The sequence below is a fragment of the Stenella coeruleoalba genome (genome assembly GCF_951394435.1).
Source record: "Stenella coeruleoalba genome assembly, chromosome: 5".
In the NCBI taxonomy this organism is placed as follows: domain Eukaryota; kingdom Metazoa; phylum Chordata; class Mammalia; order Artiodactyla; family Delphinidae; genus Stenella; species Stenella coeruleoalba.
In genome coordinates, this window is record NC_137150.1 from 77,543,688 (window position 1) to 77,561,100 (window position 17,413).

Consider the following 17,413-nt stretch of genomic DNA (forward strand, 5'->3'; position numbering starts at 1 on the left):
CTGTCCATCCCTGCACAGCCTTAGACGCCTTACAGTGTACACACATGCTCACTTTGCTCCCCCTCCCTACGCATTCCCCCTCCTCCACCCTCCACCATCCTCCACACGCCCTTTTCCACAACTCTCAGCCCCTCCAAACAACTCTTATAATAATATCCAACCAACATCTCTGGAGGACTTCCACAGCCCAGGGCATTCAGTCCCTGGGAATTTTACCACTAGGCTACAAGATTTACATAAGCCAAGCCCCATTCTTGACAACTAAGGCTCCTCCTTTCCTCCAACCCATACCCTGCCCCTGGGTTCTCATCTCCTTGGAAAGATTTCTTAAGTAAGGATATGAGTTGGACAAGACATAAGATAAAGTTACAATGAAGGACCTTCTGTTTGGAAGCTGATACCTTTTCCCTTGTAAATTGGCAACTTTTTGTCTAAATACCAGGAATTACCCCAAGAATCTGACATGGAATTTAATGATAGAACACAAGAGGATGTTCTGGAGCGCCTGGCTTATGCAGAGCAGTTGGTGCAGGAACTAAAAGAAATCATTGGACAGAAGGATGCTCAACTACAGCAGAAGGATGAAATTCTACAGGTACCATTGTCCTTCCTTGCCAAGCACTTGATAAAAGACATAACAGTCACTTTGATTTTTTTCTTCACTTAGATTATTAGAGAATCTGATTTCCCTACTAGTCCAAGATGATGCCTACTGAGAATAACTTGTTATATGCTGGATAAGTGATGAATAAGCATTTGTGTATTTACCATCATTGTTCTCTGACAGGAAGAAAGAAAAGCTGCTGATAACAAAATTAAAAAACTAAAACTTCATGCTAAGGCCAAATTAACTTCTTTGAATAAACACATAGAAGAGATGAAGGCACAAGGAGGGACTGTTCTGTCCACAGAACCTCAGTCAGAGGAGCAACTCTCCAAGGTATGGTGACTGGGTATAATACACATTTTCTGAGTAGAAAAAGGCTCTCATTATAGCAGATCTTCACTAATCACAAAAATTTATGAAGCTAAAGTAATACAGCACTAAATGCAGTCCTTTTTTTTTTTTTCTTGTGGTACGCGGGCCTCTCACTGTTGTGGCCTCTCCCATTGCGGAGCACAAGCTCCAGATGCGCAGGCTCAGCGGCCATGGCTCACGGGCCTGGCCGCTCCACGGCATGTGGGATCTTCCCAGACCAGGGCACGAACCCGTGTCCCCTGCATCGGCAGGCGGACTCTCAACCACTGCGCCACCAGGGAAGCCCAGTGCAGTCCTTTTTTAAAAAAAAAATTTTTATTTATTTATTTGGCTGTGCTGGGTCTTAGTTGCAGCACATGGGATCTTCGTTGTGGCATGTGGGATCTTTTATTTGCGGCATGCAGGATCTTTAGTTGTGGCATGCAAACTCTTAGTTGTGACATGTGGGATCTAGTTCCCTGACCAGGGATCGAACCCAGGCCCCCTCCATTGTGAGCTCAGTGTCTTAGCCACTGGACCACCAGGGAAGTCCCCAATACTGTCCTTTCTTTTTGAGCTTGCAGTCTAGCTGGGCTGTGGGCCAAACACAGAATAAAAGGCCAACAGAACATATGGAAATTAAATATTAGTTGTGACCTAGACTTTCAGGGAGTTAAAAAGGCTAACAGGAAGAAAAAAAATTAAATTGAGGCATTTAACTAGGAGAGGCACATAGCTTTTGGAGGAGTTTTATCTTTAGTTAGAAGATTAAACTAGGTGAACTCTAAGGTTTCTCCCACCTCTGAAATTCTTTAGTTCAGTGACTTGATACAGAATATTCTTTGTCTTTATGGCCACATAATAGTATATTAAAGTTTCATGCATTGTGGCTTAATGAGCTAGATTACTTTGGGCTCCTCTAAGTGATGCTTTGTAGGTTTATGCCTGCCACCAACAAAAACGTTCAAGGTTGGGGATGGAGAGAGGAGTGAGGAAAGTGCCTATGCCTTTTGAGGAATAGAGCATTGTCCTAATACTTATTATTACCTTTCCTCTATGGTTAAACCCCAAATATTCACATTCAGCCAGCTAGTTAGAGAACAAGAAACTTCAGTTGTTTGGAGAGTTTGGTATAGAATACAGAGAGGCCAGCACATCACAGTACACATTACCAGTTGGCTTAGATGTAACTCTACATAAGAAACCTTTTAATTTTTTCTTAGATTTCATCCTGTTTTAGTTTTTGACCCACTGGTATTCTTATTCACAATGATTTTAGTTCTTGGGAAATGAGATTTTAATCAATTCTCTAGGCACAACCTTTGGGGTCACTAGTTAGCTCACTAGTACTGTGGTTCGTCTTTCCTTCCTGGGTGTAATGCTCAGAAGATATTACTTTTCCTTAATTGATAGCCTTATTTAACTTCTCAAAGCTTATTTTAGAAGCTTCTCTTACTCTTCTCAACTAATGTATTCATTTTGATTCTTCTTTTCTTACTTTTTGTTTTTTTCCTCTCATTATTCTTTCTTCCCCCTGGCTGTGGTAGCACCAACCTGTCTCTCCCCATGTGGCTTTGTTTCTTTTAACTTTTCCCTTTGCTATGTTGTTAGATTTTTAAATCATCCATTTTATACTCTGCCTTCTTTTTTTTTTTTAAAGCTCTGAGACCTTAAACAAATTATCATCTTGTAGCTTCATTTCCTTCCTCTGTTTTAAATAAAAGCATTGGATTAAATGATTTCTAAGTTCCAGCAATCAGTCACAGCAGCTCTTTAACTATTGTATACCCATGACAGAGCTTGATAGTCTCTGGAAAGCGTAGTTGAAGAAATGATGGCAATCCTCAGATACTTGACTATTATGTGGAAGAAAGTGTAAAATTATTCTGTGTGGTTCCAATAAGCAGGCTAGGTTCATTTTGGGGGCTAGGGGCTGGTGGTGACTTCAGATGGGAGGTAGAATCTGGTTCAGTCGAAGGAAGAGATTTTGGGAAAAAATAGATTATTGAAATATTTGAATTCCTCCCCCCTTCCTGCCACTGTCTCTTTTATGATGCTTTGCCCCTCACTTAGCAGCTGTGTTTTCCTGAATTCTGTCCTCTTGTTCTTCAAGGCAGTGAGACTGAGTTTTCTGTTATGTTTTAGTCCTGTATGTCACTGACTGGTTTTGTCCTCAGACTAAAAACTATAAAAATGGGAAACATGGTACCATTTCTTCCAAGTATTGACTCCCCTCTGGTATCTTCCTGCTTTTGGTTGCTCTCCAGCATTTTCAGATAGCTGTTTTTCTATATTGTCCAGTTTATAGTGGTTATCTGAGGGAGGATGGTTTTAATAGGAACTACTTGGCCATACTGAAACTGGAAAACTCTAAGATTCCTTCCTTGTTGTTAGGTCAGGTGTTATTTTTTGCTCCCATCAGTTGGATAACACTATAATCAAATGGCTGTATAGGGCAAATTAGATTCTTTTATTTAAATGACTTTATCTCCTGTGTTTTCAGCATGACAAGAGTTCTACAGAAGAAGAGATGGAAGTAGAAAAGATAAAACATGAACTCCAGGAGAAGGAGGAACTAATTAGCAGTTTGCAAGCCCAGCTTAGCCAGGCACAGGCAGAGCAAGCTACACAGGTAGGGGTATAAGTCACCTCATAATCATTAAGTTAACAAATCACTAAAGCCCAATGGATTGTTATATGACTAATAACATTAGTTCTATAATATTTGTCTATGAATCTATCAATTTCCTTCCTTCCTTTTTCCTTTTCCTTCTCTTCCCTCCCTTCCTTCCTTCCCCACTAAGTCTAGTAATTTTACTAGACTGTGCATTGGTGTTTGTCATCCATGGTTGGTATTTGTAGATACCCAGTATGCTTTTTCAATATTTGGTTTTGCACATTTTTATTTCACAAGAGTTTTCTTGAATTATATAGCTGTAGTATTTAGTCTGTTTTCTTCTTTGGGGACTTCTATTATCCATATGTTCTATCTTTGATTATCTTCCATTTTGTCACTTTTGGTTCCTTTTTACCTCTTCATTTTCAAAAGTTTCTTCTTTTTTTTTCTTATTTAAGGCATTCTATGTTTATTTACTTTTGTGTTCCTTCCTGTTTTGTGTTCTTTTCTGAAATGAATTTTCAGAATTCATTTTGATTCAGAAGAATCAAAGTTTTCCTGAATTCTGTCACCTCATTTCTGAGTTTTTCTGATTCTCATTTTTTAATTTTATTCTTTCATGTCTTGTATAATTTTCTTAATTTTTTTAACACCTGTTGAAATAAATTGCAATTTTGATTTTTTAAAAATTAATTACTTTTATTGGAGTATAGTGGCTTTACAATGTAGTGTTAGTTTCTACAGCAAAGTGAATAAGCTATATGTATACTTATATCCCTTCTTTTTTGGATTTCCTTCCCATTTAGGTCACCACAGAGCACTGAGTAGAGTTCCCTACGCTATACAGTCGGTTCTCATTAGTTAGCTATTTTATACATAGTAGTGTATATATGTCAATCCCAATCTCACAATCCATCCCATCCCCACTTCCCCCTTTGGTATCCATACTCGATTTGTTTTTTGAGCATGCCTATCATATGCTTTTCTCACCTGCTCCTTAGTTTTCTTTTTTTTAATAATAACTTTGGATGGGATTTGACCTTGATCATTTTACGTTTCTTATTTTTGTGTGAAATTAATTTTCCTAAACTTTTAGAAGGAGGCTTGATTCAGGAAAACTTTTTTTATTTAACAGACATTTTTCTTTTGTTGTTTTTGTGTTGTGTTCAAAGATAAGGCAGGTGGATTTCTGAGATTTCCTTGCTTTCTTCTTCCTGCCCTTCACTCTGGTCTATACCAAATTGGCTCAGTAGTAATATAATATGGGTCATGTGTATAATTTTAAATTTTTTAGCAGCTACATTACAAAAGGTAAAGAAGAAACAGGTAAACTTAATTTTAACAATATATTTCATTTAGTTCAATTTATTAAAAATATACTTTTAACATTAATATAAAATTATTTTTGTGTAAATTTATAATCTTTTTTCTGCACTAAGTCTGAAATTTGGTGTGTATTTTATATTATATATCAATTTGGATGTTAAACTTTCATTGGAAATACTTCATCTGTGTTTAGATTTCATAAAATTTCCAGTTGAGAAAATAGATTCATATACTCAAGTTGTTCCATACATAAATAGAAACTTTCTAATAACTGAACTGAGTGCTGAAACATCATTTTCCTTTAATATTTGCATCCACGTTTAGAAACTGGTTAATTATTTAGAATCGTTAATTTGACTTTGAAAAACATATCAGCTTTAAAGCTACATCTGTGAGAAATGAAAGCACATGTCCACATAAAGACTTGTATATGCGTGTTCATAGCAGCTTTACTTGTGAAACCAAAAACTAGAAACAACATGTCTATCAACAGGAGAATATTTAAACACACAATGGAATACTACTTAGAAATAAAAAGGAATGAACTATGCATCGGTAGTACACCTTTATTTTAAACTTAAGTGTGTCTATACTTATTTTTGAACTAGAAAAATAATTCAATAAAAATAAGTATTTATATTTTAATTACCAATTATGATTTACATAGGTATCAACTGTTATTCATGCTCTCTGCATAAAGTATTCTAATAAACACATCACATAGGTATGTAGGAAAAAAATTATTTAAATGGAATCAATCCATTGCCACTGGCTAGATAGCTGGTATGTTTATTGTTAACACTAGGAGCAACATGCACACTTATTACTTGCACAACAATTCAGCAGTATATTATGTGATGCAACAAGTGAAGTGAAATATAATCATATCAAAACACAATTGTATTTAATGGAAAAATAATTTATACTTAAGTTAATTAAAATTAACTAATATTAATAAATTTCTCATTTACATTAAGCATATTTCAAGCCCTTGATAGCCACATGAATTGATATATGAATATATCATAGTTGATAATGAATATTATAACACGTGTATAGCCCTTTGTCTTCTATTTCTGTTATCCCTATTCTGTTTAATTTCTATTTCACACCTAGAAGTCTTTTCTTGGTGCAGTCGGTGTCTTGGAAGGCAGCCCTGATGAGTTAGTTTTGAGACTTCAGCTGGGCCAGATTGTTCTAGCACTTTTGTCCTTTTTTCTGTGGACCCCTTGCATTCAGCCAGTATTGGAGAATGGGAAAGCCCTGCCAATTTAAGCTGTTGTTCTAAGATTGGCCAACTGTGCTTTCCAATAAGAATTTACTGGCTATTTGGAGGTTTTCCTGTTCTCAAGGCCATCAGATGTTGCTCTGTCGCTGCCTTCTTCCTGTTGTACAGACTCTAATACCAGAGTCTTTTGGTGGCTTGTCTCTGCCTACTTGTATTTTGGGGTTTGTAGTACTACCTTCCTAATTTATTGTAAATATTGTCCATGGGTTTTTGATTTTATTATCTAGTTGTACTGTCTGGTTCTATGTGAGGATTCAGAGAAATTGAACAACTGCCGCTATTGTTTCTGTTTTCCTCTGACAAATAATTTTGATAATTAAAAAAAAAAAAACACAGTACATCAATTCCCTTCAGTGTTAAGCAGAAATCAGAAGGATATTGGTAGGTATTTAGGGCAAATGAGAAAGGGAGGTCCAAGAATTAAGAGTGCCAATTCTTTTGCTTAAATATTTTTTTCTTCTATGTCTTCAGTTTGCTAAGAGTTCAACAGAGATGGAAGAATTTTTAATGATGAAGAAACAGCTCCAAGAGAAGGAGGAACTCATTAGCACTTTGCAAACCCAGCTCAGCCAGACACAGGCAGAGCAAGCTGCTCAGGTAGGGTGGAAGGTACCTCAGAATCATTAGAATAAAGAATCATGACAAGTCACTTCAGACAGTCTATTTTTAAAACTTTAGTAGATGAAAGTATAGTAGCTAGAATATTATAGTAGAAATTAGAAGGGTGTGATAGTAGAAGAAATTAGAAGTGTTATTTACCTTGATGAATACACCATAGCTTAATTTATGGCTGTTTCTTAGATCTACAGGCCCAGAAACTTGGTTTTAATAGCACACAGAGATTCTGTCTTTCAGGAAGGAATGAGCTTATGCTAAGTTCGAAAGAGACTGTTAGATAAACCAAAAGAAATACAAGTGATTAGGTCCATTATTTCTTTATAGTAAAATCTTAATGATAAGTTATAGTCAGAAGATTACTTAGTGATTATGTAATGAGAAAGTGGTATAGGTTATGTGATTCAATGTTAAAAGGCACCAGTATGTGCCTTTCTTCTTCATAGTTATTTCTGCTTACCAGGACCAGACCGTTTGGACTGGCATCCTCAACTTTTTCTCTCTATTTTTCTAAATTTCCAGTTTGACCACCCACTCGTATTTTTCCTTTGGGAATGCTTTTGACTTAAGAAACATTTTTTTTTCTTTTTTCCCTCAAGTGCCTTTGTATAATAGCTAATCTTATCCATTGGGTGTTAGGTGTTTACTTTATTGATAACTTGTAGTATTAGTGGTGCTCTCTGTCTATGGATAACCTGCTGCTGTGTATACATTTAAAACTGGATATCCTAAAATCCTTAGTTTTACCTATTAGCTTTTATTGTGTCCTTTTTTGTACACTTTATACAATGTAGGATGGAGAAATACAAAATAATTTTACTGAGTGGCTTAAAACATGGCAAGCCAAGATACACATACACACACACATGCACACACACACACATACACACACACACACACTATGATGGATCCGTTAATACATTTATGTGAATTAACAAATCCATCAGAATACAAGCCATTCAGAATGTGCATTGCAAGCAACAATACAAACTGAAAGTATTTTGAGAGGTGAAAGGGGTTACTTGCATGTGACAACCAAGGAAGGTTACATGGAAAACTCAGGATTTAGGTAAAACTATGATGGATAGATAATATAGTTTCAACAAGGTTGGGAAAGGTATTCCAATTGTAGGGAATGCTGTAAGCAAAGTCTCAGGAAAAAGAATATGGTACATTTATGGGAAAGGATGTGTAGATGTGTTTGGCTCATGAAGGAGTCCAATGCATATACATTTGAAACACAGGATTTCAAATTCATAGTGATTTCAGAATTCAGATAATCAAAGATATTATGAAGATTTTTTTTCTCCTACCTAGAAGGAGAGCCAAGGTTGGTTCAAGGTGTCACAAATTGAAAAATCAACAATAGTTGAAGGACCTGTGCAAAATGGACACGCGAAGAGCTGTTTGGCATGCTTAACCACAGATCTTAAGGAAATGAATAAGCAGGCGTGCACGCGCACATACACACACACACACACACACACACACACACACACACACACACATACAAAACCTATGAACAAAACAAAAACACTGCTACCGAGCAACTCACAACCAGTCAATTTATTTCCATTTCATTTTGTTAAGAGCCAGTTACAAATGAGGGTGATCTAGAAGCCTGAAAGTAATGACAGTTGAAAATAGCTGTCTGGGGAGGTGGTGTGGATTTGGATGGAAATATACCGAGTTCTTTGGTAGAAGCAATTCTTTGAAAATGAGATCTGAAAGAAAGATTTGTATTTCCAGTTGTAGAGAATCTTGAGTAAAAGATACATTAGTTTGAAGTTTATATTTATAAACTGAAAGTTTTTGAGCGTGAGTGTGATATTCAAAGAATTGTCTAGGACTTAACAGGAATCTAACTTTGTATCTTTAATATTCTAATCTCCTTAGATCTTTTAAAAATATACCTCTTGTATATTTAAACACTTCTATTAACCATGCAAATACAGTTTTTATTCAAAATTTATGTTTAGGCTGACTTCTGAATTTGATGGTAGGCTTTCTCTCATTCCGAAGTTAGCATCAAAGCCTATCTCTCTTCCAAAATTCTCATCCTTGGCATTCAAAATTTAATTTGAAAACCTTATTGTCTATCAATTCTCAGTGTCTGTGTTTGGAGAATAGTCTGTGAGTTTTGTTTGTGCGATATTCTGGGAGTGTAACTTGTATAGTTTCTCTGGTGTGTGTCTTCAGTTGAGTTCCATGCAGCAGGTGGTCCGAGAGAAAGATGCCCGCTTTGAGACACAAGTTCGTCTTCATGAAGATGAGCTTCTTCAGTTAGTAACCCAGGCAGATGTGGAAACAGAGATGCAACAGGTGTGTTGCTAAAACCTAGTAGAATGATTGTAGTTTTGGTTAACATTTAATTAAGTTATCACAGCCACTTTTCCACCCTTACCCACTGCTCTTCACTTGGTCTGGGTTTGCTCATTAATTGCCTTCTTTTTGGTGTTCTTCTCTTCTGTTGCATATTGCTTATTTATTTTCCCTTACCTTGCCTCTTACCCCTCTAATCAGGTTGTCCCTACTCAAAAGCTGAGTTTAATTGGCAAATGTATGTGGTAGTCAGAAATTGGTTTCTCTTCAGTTTGCTGATTGTAGCTACCTTTGTGCATTGAAAACCTGATCCAAAGCTTCAAAAACAATGAAGTCTGTTTTACACTTTAGAAAATTTAAAGATAAAAAGCAGTGATTTTGAAGCCATAAGGTCTTTTATTAACTCATTCATTATTTTTAATTCATTGAGTAATTTTTGAAAATTGGCTTCATTGTTTTTAAGTTTATCATCGACTAACTCAAAAGTATCTGTTTCTGTTTAGTATGTAGTGCAGTGTGGTACCCAAAGGCCCTCCAGTGGTATTTCATAGTTGATTCATTTAACTGTTTTTGAGCTTCTTCCAAATTCTAGGCAATTCTTCAGAATATACCACTAAATAAAGTTAATTTATATAGCACTTTTAAAGTAGTATATTAATATATACATGTATTGTTGACTTATTCATTCAACAAATGTTTACCAAGTGACTGTACCATGCATGAAACTAGAAGAGAAATGGTTCTTGCCTATAGAGAATATTCTCTTTGGTGAGTGGGATATACATGTACCTATGTTATTTAGGTACAGGACATGACTATATAATTTTAAAAGTGGATATGTATAATAAATATCTAATTATTAAAAAGGTTCCCTAATTCAGGGACTTCCTTGTGTCAGTTTGGTTGTTGTTGGTGCTCTGAAGAAGACATTTTTGGAGATTCTTTGTTGCTGTTGGATAGGAAGCATGGCATGCTGGTGTCCGACCCTTTAATCTGTCATCCTCAACATCTAAAAATCTTAAGTACACAAGTCTACCTGACATTTTGAAAGGTAAGCAGATAATGATGCTCATGCATTAGCACATTATGTCTAAACTTTTCTTCTCAGAAATTGAGGGTGCTGCAGAGGAAGCTTGAGGAGCATGAAGAAGCCTTGTTGGGCCGTGCTCAGGTTGTGGACCTGCTGCAACAGGAGCTGACTGCTGCCGAACAGAGAAACCAGGTACTGCCTTCTCTGCTACCTGCCTTGGGAGTATTCATTTCCACTTCAGTTTGCCAGGCAGCAGGTATAAAATCCTGTTAGAAGCCTTCAGAGAATTGATGCCATTTATTCATTCTTTCAACAATTCCCTGTGCTTAAGTGGTGGTGATACTATGATGATCAAAATATATACAGTTCCTTCCCTCATGAGGCTTACATTTCACATCTTTTATTGTTGCTCTTTTCCTTTGTGATTTTAGGTCTAGGGTCCTAGTTTCTTTAGAATGTCATATTTTCATCTAAGGAGTTTCTTTTCTGTCAGTTTACCCCTTCTCTGTCTTCAATGGTTCTTGTGCTTTATGTACTGTCCCTTCTTTGTTTGTTTTGTTGTTTAACTTTATGTTGGTTTGAAATAATCCCACCATGCAATATTCCCTTAAATTTAAAGGTGATTAAGGATGCTGATGTTCTAAAATCTTAAACTCAGGTATCCTATTCCCTGACTGTTGCCCATCCTGTCATTCCCTTTCTTAGGCTGTCCTGACTTTCATTCTCATTAAGATTTCTTGATCCTTTCATGTGTTGCTCTGGTATGTTGGTTCTTTCTTGGCCTCGCTCCTTTCCTTATCTGGTATAGATCTGCAACTGCGATTTGGACTACTCCTTTACCAGCCCTTGGATTCCCTGTGTCCCTGCCCCTTCACATCCAGGGAGCCAAATCCTAATGTGGAATCGGTGCTATGGTCCACATTCTCTGCTTGTTCATCTGGGTCCCGCATGCTGCTGGAGAAAGTCATATCTTTTCTTCTTAATTTTCAACTCTCCTTGAGAACGACTGTCTTTCTTGCATAGAAACATGTTCCCATATCTCCAATTCTAACAGAACCCATACCCTGACCCTGAGTCCCCTTTCTGGCTGTCATTGAATAGTCAGGTTCAAATCCCAGTTGTGCTACTTACTAGATAGGTACTGTGGAGATAGTTACATATGTGTGACTTTATGGTAAGTTTCCATTCTCTGCTCCTTTTAGTACCTTATAAGTATCTCTCTCATGGCCTCTAATATTTTGTATTATAATGATCTGTTTAAGTGTGACTCTCTCACTAAACTCTGAGTTCCTTGAGGGCAGGGACTGGATCCATTTATTCAGTATTTATTGAGTACCACATACTCAGTATGCCATATATTATGCTAGATGCTGGAGAACAGTGATGATAAAACAGACACAGTCCCTTTCCTTATTGAACTAATTTTGTATTGGGAGACACATAAGTGAAAAGCTGATGACACAAATAAATACATATATGAACAGAAACTGTCAAAAGTATCAAGAAGCAAAAACAGAGGGTCTTATGGAATTGTAGGTTTGGTCCTGAGTGTCTAGGCCTGGGCTTCACCTAGAAGAGACTCTTCACTATGCTTATTGAAATGAAAGAATGAATTTATGGTTCATGAGGCTTTGTCTTTTTTTCTTAGATTTTCTCCCAGCAGTTACAGCAGATAGAAGCTGAGCAGAGTACTTTAAGGAACACTATAGAAACAGAAAGACAGGAGTCCAAGATTCTGATGGAAAAGATGGAACTTGAAGTGGCAGAGAGAAAACTATCTTTCCATAACCTGAAGGAAGAAATGCATCATCTTCTAGAACAGCTTGAACAGGCAGGTCAAGCCCAGGCTGAACTGCAGTCCCGGTACAGTGCTTTGGAGCAGAAGTACAAAACAGAAATGGCAGAGAAGACCTCTCACATTTTGAGTCTTCAAAAGACTGAACAAGAGCTGCACTCTGCCTGTGATGCCCTAAAGGATCAAAATTCAAAGCTTCTCCAAGATAAGAGTGAACAGGCAGCTCATTCAGCTCAGGTCATTCAGCAGCTGGAAGGTCAGTATTTGATTGCATTTGAAGCCCATTTGTCTAGCCCATTTGTCTAGCATCCCTTTAAAATTTCACGGAATCTCTTAGTGACATCATTTGCTTAAACCAATTGAATGAATAGAATGATTAAGAAAGGTGTCTCTTCTGAACTCTTTGTTGCATTTCTCCCATCTCTGACTGAAGTTATAATCTGGCTTAATAAAATTATTATTATAGTACTAAAAACTATTGATAGTAATGTGTCAGACATTAAAAAGAACCCTATGTGAAACATAACTGTGGTCTGAGGGTTCACTGACTGAAATGAGTAGGATTTGAATTAATTTGCGGAAAGCTCAGGCCAGATCTAGCTGCAAAGGTAGGGAGACTGAATTGCGTGGAGTCATCTTTACTTCTAAAGATGGATCTGAATGCTTTTCTTATAGGTGAAAATTTCTTTTTAAAGAAAACTTTTTTAAAAATGTGTTATTATTAAAGTAAAACATGCCTCTGATTTAGTTTAATTCTAAAAGATTGGCATACAGGAAAGATTTTAGAAAGCATTAAATTGAACATCTGTATTGAAGAGAGCTGAACATTAATCAGAAAGCCTTAAGGGACATTACATGGGAACAGTGTGTTACATGAGCATGCTGTTCTCTTAATTGAACCATGTTCATGTTTAAAACATCTCAGTAGGATTTATACTGCTTACGTGGAGAGTGAAGAAAATAAAATAAAAAATGCTAAGGGTATTTTCAAGGGGGAAAGGAAAAATGACTTTAAAAAAAAATACCTAGACCTGTTTTATTTTACCTTTGAAGGAGGTTTACTGAGATGTCCTTTGGTCCTTGAGAGCATATAAACAATTTATAAAAATGATGGTATTGGCATCGTAATTTTAATTAAGATAACGGAACTAGAATAAACAGCATATGATGTATCCCTAGAAGATAACTCACTAAGTTTCAGGCTTGAGGCAAAGATCATTTCAATTTTATTTTCTTTTCCTTAGATCAACTCCAGGAAAAATCCGAAGAAATCAACCAATTTCTAAATAAGGCAACGTTGCTGAAACATGAAATAGCATCTCAGACTTTGCCAGATGTTTCTAACGAGGGCACACAGGTAATTAAATGTGTACTTCTTATGAATATGATCTATTTGTCTTTGCTGTATCTATACTTGGGTGTTCTAATAGAATTTATTCCAGAAAGCAGTATAAGCCTTCTCTCTTTTCTGCCTATACAATGCTTTTTTGGAGCCAATTCTATTTGAAAGGAAACATGAAAGACAGTAGTGTCCCAACAATGAATAATGAGAAAAAAGTAGACAATGAGCAGCATAACCTCAAGAGCCTTTCCAACCTCTACAGCCTTTCTGTATTGGAGATGAGTCATTAATTTTAATCTTATAATCAGCTTTCCCAGTTGAGAAATCAATTTTGTTTTTGGTAGACTGAGATTTGATCAGGTTTAAAGTATACAATTCAGTCTAACCAAACTTAAAAGTCTATTGTAGAAATCATAATGCCCACATTAATCAGTTAACAGTAAAAAGTTTAATTTCCTGTTGATTGGCCAGTATATTCTCTCTGCCTTCTATAAAAGTCTCCGGGGAGCTAGATTTTAATCACCAGAAGGCTGCTTATTGAGCTTGAATATCAGAACAAGGAGAGTTAGTTTGATGATCTTAATTAACTAGTGTCAAGCTGGGATAACTGGATTAATTCATCTCCATTATAAGATTATACCCTTCCAAACTGACAGATATAGGGGTCAGCAGAGTCCCATAGTTCCTGGGCAGTACTGTGCACTGACAAAAATTTTTCCTTCCTGGTTTTTGGCATCTAGGCTTTCCAATCTCTTCTATTCTCCCATTCTCAACTTTTTCCTCCCGTGTTTTGTTAAGACATTTTTCAGCAACTCTAAAAAATTCAGATTCCATATATATGTTTTAGCATACAGAATTTTTCTCTTTCTGACTTACTTCATTCTGTATGACAGACTCTAGGTCCATCCACCTCACTACAAATAATTCAATTTTGTTTCTTTTTATGGCTGAATAATATTCCATTGTATATATGTGCCACATCTTCTTTATCCATTCATCTGTCAGTGGGCACTTAGGTTGCTTCCATGTCCTGGCTTTTGTAAATAGAGCTGCAATGAACATTGTGGTACATGACTCTTTTTGAATTATGGTTTTCTCAGGGTATATGCCCAGTAGTGGGATTGCTGGGTTGTATGGTAGTTCTATTTTTAGTTTTTTAAGGAACCTCCATACTGTTCTCCATAGTGGCTGTATCAATTTACATTCCCACCAGCAGTGCAAGAGGGTTCCCTTTGCTCCACACCCTCTCCAGCATGTATTGTTTGTAGATTTTTTGATGATGGCCATTCTGACCAGTGTGAGGTGATACCTCATTGTAGTTTTGATTTGCATTTCTCTAATGATCAGTGACGTTGAGCATCCTTTCATGTGTTTGTTGGCAATCTGTATATCTTCTTTGGAGAAATGTCTATTTAGGTCTTCTGCCCATTTTTGGATTGGGTTGTTTGTTTTTTTGATATTGAGCTGCATGAGCTGCTTGTAAAATTTGAAGATTAATCCTTTGTCAGTTGCTTCATTTGCAAATATTTTCTCCCATTCTGAGGGTTGTCTTTCCATCTTTATGGTTTCCTTTGCTGTGCTTTTACGTTTCATTAGGTCCCATTTGTTTATTTTTGTTTTTATTTCCATTTCTCTAGGAGGTGGGTCAAAAAAGATCTTGCTGTGATTTATGTCATAGGGTGCTGGACCTATGTTTTCCTCTAAGAGTTTTATAGTGTCTGGCCTTACATTTATGTGATTAATCCATTTTGAGTTTATGTGTATGGTGTTAGGGAGTGTTCTAATTTCATTCTTTTACATGCAGCTGTCCAGTTTTCCCAGCACCACTTATTGAAGAGGCTGTCTTTTCTCCATTGTATATTCTTGCCTCCTTTATCAAAAATTAAGTGACCATATGTGCGTGGGTTTCTCTCTAGGCTTTCTATCCTGTTCCATTGATCTATATTTCTGTTTTTGTGCCAGGACGATACTGTCTTGATTACTGTAGCTTTGTAGTATAGTCTGAAGTCTGGGAGCCTGACTCCTCCAACTCCTAAAAAAAAAAAATGGTTCTGAAAAATGTAGGGGCAGGACAGGAAGAGAATAGACTTGAGGACATGGGAAGGGGGAAGGGTAAGCTGGGAAGAAGTGAGAGAGTGGCATGGACATATATACACTACCAAATGTAAAATAGATAGCTAGTGGGAAGCAGCCTCATAGCACAGGGAGATCATCTCGGTGCTTTGTGACCACCTAGAAGGGTGGGATGGGGAGGGTTGGGGGGAGACGCAAGAGGGAGGAGATATGGGCATATATGTATATGTATAGTTGATTCACTTTGTTAAAAAGCAGAAACTAACACACTATTGTAAAGCAATTATACTCCAATAAAGATGTCAAAAAAAACAAAAAATAAATAAAAATAAAAACAAAAATTCAAAGAAATTTATGGTGAACACCTGCATACTCACCATTTAGATTCTATTAATATTTACTGTATTTGCTTTATCATATATCTATCCATTTATCCATCTACCAATTCATCTTAATTTTTTGTACATTTCACAGTAAGTTGTAGACATCAGTACATTTTTCTCTAAATATTTCGGCATGCATATCATTGACTAGATTTTAATATTTGTTTATAGTTCTTTTTCTTTTGAAGTGAGATTTACAAAACATGAAATGTACAGGTATTAAGTGTACCATTCATTGAGTGTTGTCAAATGCATTACCCAAATCCCTATCAAGATATATCACCCTACAAAGTACCCTTTTGCAGTCAACCGCATTACTCCCCTCCAGAGATGAACCAATGTTCTATATTTTTACCGTAGATTAATTTTGCATGTTTTATATCCTATAAATGTAATCGTACATTTGTGTTATTTTGTAGAAAACTTCTTTCACTCAGCATATTTTGAGATTCATTTATATTATCGTATGTATCATAATTTATTCTTTTATATTGCTGAGAAGTATTCCATTTTATGAATATACTGTATTTTCCTTTTGCGTGACTGTGCTATAATTTCCTTTTGATGGATAACTGGTCTTTTTATGCTTTGGGTATTATGAATTAAGCTGCTATGGACATTCTTGTACAAGTATTTGTGTGGACATATGTTTTCATTTGTCTTCATTAAATGCTAGTTGAGGAATTTCTGGGCCATAGAGTAAGAATATATTTAGCTTTATGGGAAATGCCAGATCTTCTTCCAAGGTGGTTATATTGTTTATACTCTCACCTAAAATATATGAGAGTTCTAGTTGCTCTGCATCTTCTCTAAGATTTGGTATTATCAATTTTTAAAATTTTAGCCATTTTAATGGGTGTGTAGTGGTAGGTCAGTGTGGTTTCAATTTGCATCTCCCCAATGACAAATGACGTTGAACATGTTTACTTGAGATTCTTGGACATTTGTGTATCTTCTTTTGGTGAAGTATCTGTTCGTGTCATTTCCTCATTTTAAAAATTGAGTTTTTTGCCTATTTATCAAGTTGTAGTAATTCTTTATACATCCTGAATGCCAATTTATTATCAGGCATGTTTGGTAAATATTTTCTCCCATGCTGTGTCTTGCTTCTTTTTCTTTTTTAATTTTTTTAAATTGAAAATCACATATTGAATTTTTTTTATTAAAAGTAGAATTTCTTTTTTAATATTTATTTATTTGGTTCCACCGGGTCTTAGTTGCAGCAGGTAGGCTCCTTAGTTGCAGCTCGTGGACTCCTTAGTTGCAGCTCACCAGCTCCTTAGTTGTGGCATGCGAACTCTTATTTGCAGCATTTATTTGGGAACTAGTTCCCTGACCAGGGATCGAACCTGGGCCCCCTGCATTGGGAGCGTGGAGTCTTATCCACTGCAGCACAAGGGAAGTGGCTTGCTTCTTATCCATTTTCTTCATGATGTTCTTTAATTAGCAGACATTTAAAATTTTGATAAAGTCTATTATTTATCATATTTATCATTTTTTTTCTGGTTATAATTTTCTTTGTCCTGTGTGTGAAACCTTTGCTTAACCCCAAGTCATGAAGATATTCTCTTATGTTTTCTTCCACAAGCTATATAGTTTTAGCTTTCACAGTTAAGTCTCTGAACCTCAGTAAATTTTTGTGTGTGGTGTAAGATAAGGGTCAA

At 36.2% G+C, this 17,413-nt stretch overlaps 1 protein-coding gene across 10 annotated transcripts in view; it reads left to right on the forward strand.

Annotated features, from left to right (window-relative positions):
* Positions 1-17,413, forward strand: part of GOLGB1 (golgin B1) — an 87,510-nt gene that overhangs the window by 19,709 nt on the left and 50,388 nt on the right. For 3 of the 10 annotated variants that reach the window (XM_079922266.1, XM_079922257.1, XM_079922259.1), the window contains exons 3-10: positions 443-595; positions 788-940; positions 3,462-3,590; positions 6,661-6,786; positions 9,004-9,126; positions 10,235-10,348; positions 11,805-12,207; positions 13,196-13,308. In XM_079922266.1, the coding sequence (XP_079778392.1) occupies positions 443-595; positions 788-940; positions 3,462-3,590; positions 6,661-6,786; positions 9,004-9,126; positions 10,235-10,348; positions 11,805-12,207; positions 13,196-13,308 (1,314 nt within the window). The remainder of the gene's footprint in view (positions 1-442; positions 596-787; positions 941-3,461; positions 3,591-6,660; positions 6,787-9,003; positions 9,127-10,234; positions 10,349-11,804; positions 12,208-13,195; positions 13,309-17,413) is intronic. The other 7 variants (XM_079922260.1, XM_079922261.1, XM_079922262.1 and 4 more) reach the window with 4 other exon arrangements.